At 35.5% G+C, this 8,191-nt stretch overlaps 1 protein-coding gene across 1 annotated transcript in view; it reads left to right on the top strand.

Annotated features, from left to right (window-relative positions):
* Positions 1 to 6,909: 6,909 nt before the first annotated feature.
* Positions 6,910 to 8,191, top strand: part of RYR3 (ryanodine receptor 3) — a gene marked incomplete at its 3' end in the record, with an annotated part of 183,209 nt that continues 181,927 nt past the window's right edge. The window contains exon 1 of the mRNA XM_009886997.1: positions 6,910 to 6,993. Within this exon, the coding sequence (XP_009885299.1) occupies positions 6,910 to 6,993 (84 nt within the window). The remainder of the gene's footprint in view (positions 6,994 to 8,191) is intronic.

The raw sequence follows: 8,191 nt of genomic DNA, 5'->3' as shown, positions 1-8,191 counted from the left end.
CTCTTTCAGTTTAAAACTGATGCCCCTTGTCCTGTCACTACAGGCCCTGGTAAAAAGTCTGTCTCTCTCTTTCTTATAAGCCCCCTTTAGGTATTGGAAGGTCCCAATAAGGTCTCCCTGGAGCCTTCTCTTCTCCAGGCTGAGCAGCCCCAACTCTCTCAGCCTGTCCTTATAGGAGAGGTGCTCCAGCCCTCTGACCATTTCCATGGTCCTCCATGTGACCCACTCTAAAAGAGCCATTCAGGAGGTAATAATAAGGTACTTATGCAGGATACACCTTTCTTGGATGATTCCACTTCCTTGATCAGCGTGGAATATATCTTGATGCTTTTAGTCAATCTGCCATTCTGAGAATTAACGTGTGTACTTAAAGTCACTTCATTTCTTCAAGCAAGCTAGGACTCTGCCTGATAGGAGAGGACGTATTTATTTTACCATTAGTTTGTGTCAAGCTGGTCTGTGTCAAGCTGGTCTGTCGCTAGTTCACCCCAGCCCTGTTAATAGGGTTAAATCCTCTGCGTTAGGGTTTGAAATCAAAGGATTGATTTTAGAGAATATTTAGTGTTCAGCTTTTATGACAGATAATGAGTAAATATTTTGGATGTTACTTTTGGTCTTGGTATTTGGTGTGGTTGTTTCTTTGGTGTTGCTATCTCATGATATCTCATTTCCATGAAGAACTGGGCGAGGGGTGAGACAGGGAAAGCTGTGATACAGAAGACAGCAAACTATGTAAATGCTTCAATGGCAGTCTACAACCTGGAAGTTGTATTGAAAAAAGAAGCAAAATGGTCAATACTGAAATACTTAACTTTCTGAAGCAATTTTTCATTCAGAAGTAGTATTTTTTGTGAAAAGGACTGACTACATTTTTATTGCTGTCTAATGATTTACTTATTCTGCCTTGCTGATGACTTGATATAAGATATGGAAGTATGTTCCAGAGTTGATATTAGGCTTTGATCCAACCACTACTGAAGGAGTAGACTGACAACGGAAACCCCAACTCTATTTTTAAAATCTTCTGAGAAGTGTCAGATGGCGGTGCATGAATTTCCATCAAATAACTCTGCTGTCATCGTAAGGATCCATTTGCAGTGAACTGGCTGTGTTTATTGGGAGAAATTCATATACTTGCCTGGGGAAGAAAGGCCTTGGTATGTTACTACTAAGCAAATAAAGGCCTTTAATATACAAAAAAGATGTTAAAAACAACCGATAACAAGTAATGGAATTCAAGTTAAATCTGCTGAGAATCTACATCCCCACCACCACCACTGATTCAAGATCTGCTGAGGATATTGTTTTCCTTCATTTGTTTGTGGTTTTTGTGATGATTTACAACATGACAGTTGTGTCTAAGTACACTTTTGTTTTAGAAATTAACACATACTGCTTGCCAGAAGATTTATTTATAGATATTTAAAGCAAAGCAGAGCCTCAGATGATATATTCATGTGACCTCTTCCTAATTCAATTGAATGACTGTGATGTCTGTATTTTGGGGCCAAAATATTTGTGTAGTATGCACTTCTGTGTGGAGGTCCTAAAATAATTATATTGCAGCAGAGCTGTATAAACTTTTTAAATTGCAGGAATGAAAACTTAACTTGAATCTTTTATGAACCTCTTTTGGTTTGATATTAAACTTTGCTTTGGTGCTTGGATACATGCTTTAGTAAACAATATTCCTAATATTAACTTATGTAGCAAGTAAAATGGAATTTATTGAAAATTTGTATCTTCAATCTTGTAAATGGATAATGTGGGGGAAAAAATGCTCTCAAGAGATGTACAGAAGAGTCCCGTCCTTTTGGCAGAATGTTATTGCTGTGAGACAAAATTGTGGGTTTTGTAAACAGGAAATGTCAGCTTTCCTGGCATGTATCTGAGACAAAACCCAATACAAATATTTTCATGACTGTAGATTTCAATGTACTACTTCAATGTAGATTTTTTTTTTAATTTGTAATAATTTGATTTAACCTGATAGCTTGATTATCTTTTTATTTATTATTATTATTGATTATCTTATTATTTATCCTGATAGCTTGATTATCTTTTTTAGCAGTTCACAGTTGTTTTTTAATTATTTCCATTATTTTTAAATTTGACTTATGTATTTTTTGATGAGCAGTTTGTTGTTTCCCCCTGCTGCCTCGCAATATGACTAAAACTCTTAAATATGGGAATACTGAATAAAATGTGGCAGTATGAGTACCTGTTATACAGCCTTTGAAGTTGACTAGAAATATAAAGTTACCTATAAGAACATTAAATTAGGACAATTAAGTATGTCCAAACAAAAGGTTAAAAAATAATTATTCAAATTTCAGAACTTTTAACGTGTTCACACAGCTTCAATATGGATCATATGTATTGCATATTGCTTCCTTGTTCTGTTTGTTTCTATTTTTATGAGCAAGTGTAGGATTAAAGTTCATATTACTTGAATTAACTTACTTTCTTAAAGTAGTATTTTGTTTTAGCAATACAAATGAGGCAGGGAAGGGTCAGGATCGACTGTTTCCCGAGACAAACAAGAAGGATGCTTTACATTCATCTTCATCATCACTGGTCCTATTTCATGTTCTGTTTTCCTGAGGAGTTACTTGATGTTTCAGTATTGATTGAACTGAGATTTCTTTACATCGCTTCTCTCTTATTTTCCAAAAGAAAGAGTTTATACAAAATCTCTTCTGCTCTGTCTGTTTTTCAGTACTGTCTTGAACTTGTAAATGTTTCTTCCCAGTTTAGACTTCAGCCTGTGTAAGCTATATTGGCTGAAGGGGCAAAGAAGTGGCAACCCTGATTTAAAAGCATGGTATCAGGTGAAGTCATATTATCAGTTTAAAAAACAACCTACCAAGACTCCCTCGACCCCAAACTCATGCACACATAAACCAAGGAAAATAAACTTAAAGTCAGTCGTCCCTTACCTCAGAATGCATCTGTAAATGAAATTGGTGTTTGAAAGTTTAGTGCTCATCTGAGGAGGTGAGAGAGGAGAGAAAAAAGAAAAGAAAAAGAAGAGACACTTGACTTGTCGGTGAACTGGATGACTTGTCATTGTTTTGACCTAAATAAGGAAAGAGAATAGAAGAATACACAAGAGAATCTGTCCTGGAAGACATGATAAAGTTACTTTCCCTATGTATGTTCTTAGATTATGTCCAAAGAGGAGGTTCAGATCACCTCCTCCGTTTTCAAGTTGACAGACGAAGGGTAATGGTTCCTGCTCCTTAACATAACTGTGTCAGTAATGTACCTTTCCCCATGTGCTTAGTAAGGGAAAGCTGCTTCTAATAACGAATCAGTATTCAATGACTCTCAGGATCCCAGGGGCATCTGTAGGCATTTTTGGAGACTTCTGATCATTTTTGGAGACTTCTGATCAATGTGTAGGCATTGCTAAGGACATACTCTGCCTCACCAACATGTTGTATTTATAGTAGCTACAGCTAAGTCTGTAGTTTGAGTAGGGTGTTGTTATTTCTTTTGTTTGGTTTTGTGCGTGTGTTTTGGGTTTGGTGTTTTTTTGAGGCTTAAAACCCTTTTTTGAGGTTTTACTTGGTTTCCTGTTTCTTCTTTTTCATGACTAATAAAAAAAAATATGGTTTTTTTTAAGTTGACAAGGAGTAGGCAAAGCAAAAAAATCCATCAAAGGCTAGTTTTGTACCTATAATAAATAATTTTTTTTCAAGGTATAATCGACTCTGTCTTTAAACAAAAAAATATCTAAAACTTTTATTAGTCAATTGTGTGCTTCATACTATACATCAGTATCAGTCATAACGTTACAATAAGAAATGGTTTTGTTTATTACGAGTGGAATTACCCTTTGCACAATAAATAAATATATAGATAAATAAATACATCAGAACTTTTGGAAATTTCCCCCAAGGAATTTTTTGTTGAGAGTCATACCTCAGGGGAATTCAGCAAAGGAAAAGTGATATGACCATGCAGGAAGACTTCTGATGCAGATATATACTTTCTGCGTGGACATGTGATACATAATTACCAAACTCCTGTTATTAATTACAGGAAAATTACCCTGTATTCTCAGTACAGGAACCTAAACAAACTGGATTGTTTTAGCTAGATAGCAAGCAAATACATTAAGTATTTTCTCTGGATCATAGCCTCAAAACCAAAACAATCCAAGTAAAATTTAATCAAAGAAGCTTTTCATTTTTATGAACTAATTAATTAGGAAGCCAAAATAGTTAGGACTGTGTTGCCTTGGTAAATAATAAATTCAACAGCCAGAATTTTCCACATCCTTCATCTGAAATCGAAAAGCAGTAGCAGAAGTAAAAAGCCATACCAGAGCTTTTTTCTGTTATCAGTTATATGCAAATTAATTTTTCACAATATACAAGAGAGAAAGTATGCATATCTTGACTTACCAAATGTGTTGCAATAATAATTACAGAAGTAAGAAATCCTAATAGTAATGTATGAGATTATGGGTTTGAAAAGTTTTGTTCTTTTCAAATGTGGAAGTAGTGGAATCCTTTAAAGTAGCATTGTATGAAGCTTCTGTTTTAGAATGAGTGGAATGATTGACTATATCCATTAAGAAGTTGGAAACTAAGTAAGTTACGGACTTCTTTATTTTAAAAAGTGGATCATTTATTCAACAGAAACACATAAGTAACTGATTTTATTTTTATACTAGTATTTAGGAAGCCTTAGTATGCTTCATCAACTTGCCAACTTGAGTCACCTTTCTTCATTTTTCTTCTTTAGTGTAGCAAACTGAGAAATGTGTGTCACAGTTTCATATGCATTGTTACCATTATACCAGAAGGTGTGAAATTTAACAGCAGCAAAGTGATTTATCTCTCTTAAAAAAAAAAATAAATACTGTCAGATCAAGTGAAAAAGTACGTCGACTACTCACTTAATTCTATGCTTTTCACTATCATCTGGTGATTTAGAGTTGCTACCTGCAAAACACTGTTTAGAAGTTCAAAGGTCTAACCTTTTATTAAAGCTGGTGTATTACCCATGGTAAAGATGAATATTAACTATATCTGATAAGCTATATGATCTTCCTTTTTCGTAAAGACTGACTATGATACTTTGGTTTTGGTTGTTGTTTTTTTTTTTTTTAATAACACTTAAATGCTTTATATTATTTTAATGGGTATCATTCATACAATTATTTGCTATATTTAAGTGAATTTGCAATATGTTTTCTAAAAGAAAAAAATCTGATTCCGCACATGAATTTTAACATTTGTTATTCTACTGATTTAAGAGTTCTACATAGTTTACAGTACTATACGTGAGAATAGAATGAGCCTCAATTTCTGTTTTCCCAACCTTTTAGGGTCATACTAAACCCATTCAGAATCAAATATGGTTTTTAATTACAATTATACCTTGTCATATAGCCTTTTAGTATAGGTGAAAAGTGCTGGACAAAAAGTATATATTTTGCCCTATGGATCTTGACATCTATGATCAGAAACAGAACTACAAAAGGGCAAGTGCAAAATACTTGCACCTGGCAGCATCAGAATTAAGTTATCAGCAAATATTTTGGCATGGAATACCTCTATGAACACACATTGGTTTTAAATGTATATTGATTTTACTTTATTTTAATTGTGGTGTTGCATTTCATTCCCTTGTTGAAATAACAGTTGTCTTGATTTATTCTCCCATTCTTTGTTTTGTTTTTTTCTCTTTAAAGAAAAGTCACTGTCAGGTTAGGGCTAGATTTTGCTGGGAGAACTACCCTATGAGTAACAAAGAAAGAAGAAAGGAAAAAAGAGGATTTCTGTTATCAGGATATTCAAACATTAGCACACACAAAGTTTTGAAGTAAAAACTTTAGTTCTATATGTGCATTTTGTAATAGAGTAAATAAAGCTAGGATGTCTGTTCTCTGGAACTCAACAGTATGAAATTAATGTGATTTCTCTTTTGTTAGCATCCTGGCTGACGGTACCTTTGGTAGAGAAGGTAATCGTGAGATGTAGTGACAATCTTTTCGTGAATATTTATTGTCATTCAATTTATAATGCAATTGTCAAATGGTGGATAGAGAACATGAGCACCAATGAGGAAATAAAGCAGTTAGAAATTTAGAGTGCCTTATTTCTTCTGTGCTCAAGTATTGTGAGAATAAAATTGTATGAATAAAACATATTCCCAATAAGATAGGGAGAAGACAGAATGGTAAGGTACATTTCCTATTCTAATGTCTTCCTTCAGTTGTCGCATTCCTTCTAGTGAGGCAAGACAAAATCATGTAATGCTGCCCTTTGTTTTCTACATATATCTTTTTGAATCGGGATCAACCTGGCTTGAGGATCTGTTGCAGAATTAAGTTGTGTATACTTTAATGTATGTTATAAATCATGTTCTAGCATACAGTAGCCATGAAGGATTATGCGTCAGTTTTGGGATCTTGAAAAAACAGAGGTTTAAGAGACCTCATGGCACATATGTATATTCCCTTACCTAAGAAAAGACTGACTATACCCATGCGACAGCATACCCACATATGTTAACATAACCTGTTTTTAAAGACCTGTGGTGACACAGGCTCTACAACCTAGCCAATTTTACTGCCTTGCTATCCTTATCATTAAGAAAGGAGAAGGAAACCATTTTTTCTAATACTCACCCTAAATCTTGTCATTTAAGATTTGTATTACTAGTTCTGTCTGTTACATGTGGGAAATGTAATATTCCCTTCCATTTTGGAGCAGCCTCTTATGTATTTTTAAAAACTGTTTATCATGGCACTAATTAGGTTTGGTCGGGGTTGGTTTGTTTGTTTGTAATTTTAAATTTATTTCACTAATCCACAGAGTCACCAAGATTGGAAGGGGTCTCTGGAGCAGGTTGCTTATGACATTGTCCAGTTGGGTTTTGAGGTCTCCGAAGATGGGTATTCCACAACCAATCAGTGTGTTTGACCATGCTTACAGGAGAGGGATGGAAAGAGAGAGACAGGACCTGGGAAAAGGGGTAAGTAGGTAGAGCACTCAGGGTAGGAAGTTATTTAGGGTGTAGCAGGGATGTGAGGAAGCTATGAACCATTCTAGAGGGACCTTCTGGAATAAAGTAACTGCAGTAAAATGACAGATGAAATCCAGGCTAAATTTAAAATTACAGACATGAGGGGGAAAATAGCAATCTAGCTTCATGTTTAAAATGATTGGCTGTGAACTGAAAAGTAAGATCCTGGTATTAAAATAGTTCAATGAAAGCATCAGCTTAATACTCATTAATGGCCAAAAAAGGCAATCAAATATTAGAAATTACTAGGAACAGAATAATGAACACAACAGGGAACATCTTTTTGCTACTGGTAAATATGTACAATTTTCTATGCTTTGAATAGTATGTGAATTTATGGTTACCTCATTTTGAAAAGAAACCATTAGAACTGGAAAACATTCAGAGAAAGGTCAGATGAGGATCAGGATGATGATCAGGTGAGGAATTACTTATTTGGAGGCCAGGACTTTTCAGCCTGGAAAAGACAGGCTGGGTGTGATGTGATGAGGATCATAGAATACTAGGTTGGAAGGGATCTCAAGGATCATCTGGTCCAACTTTTCTTGGCAAAAGCATGGTCTAGACAAGATGACCCAGCACCTTATCCAGCAAATCTTAAAAGTGTCCAATGTTGGGGAATCCCCCACTTCCCTGGGAGATGATTCCAATGGCTGATTGTTCTCGTGAAAAAGTTTTCCTGTTGTGTCCAGTCGAAATCTCCCCAGGCGTAACTTGTACCCATAACTGCTCGTCTTTTCCTTGTCACGCCTCATAAAAAGGGAGTGTCCTTCTGCTTTGTAGCCACCCTTTAAATACTGGAACATGGTGATAAGGTCTTCCCCTAAGCCTTCTTTTCTCAAGGCTGAACAAACCCAGTTCTCTCAGCTTGTGCTCATGTGGCAGGCTTCCCAGTCCTTTCATAATCTGTGGCCATTCTCTGGACCTTCTGCAGCCTGTCCACATCTTTTTTGCATAGCGTTCTTCTAATGGGGTCAGATTTAGGAGAGATTTTTTCCCTTAGGAAGAGGAAATCCAGTTCCTTATCCTAGGGCAATGTCCTGGTTTGAGGTAAAACAGGACCAGTTTTGTTCAGCAACTTTACTTTTTAGTTGGGCCTCTTCTGACTACTGAAATTAACAGCATATTTTGCAGAAACTATTCACGT

This window comes from Charadrius vociferus, unplaced genomic scaffold (genome assembly GCF_000708025.1).
Source record: "Charadrius vociferus isolate BGI_N301 unplaced genomic scaffold, ASM70802v2 scaffold14, whole genome shotgun sequence".
NCBI classification, from domain to species: Eukaryota; Metazoa; Chordata; class Aves; order Charadriiformes; family Charadriidae; genus Charadrius; species Charadrius vociferus.
The sequence above is the reverse complement of the archived record's forward strand: the minus strand, read 5'-3'. Positions and strand labels throughout refer to the sequence as shown.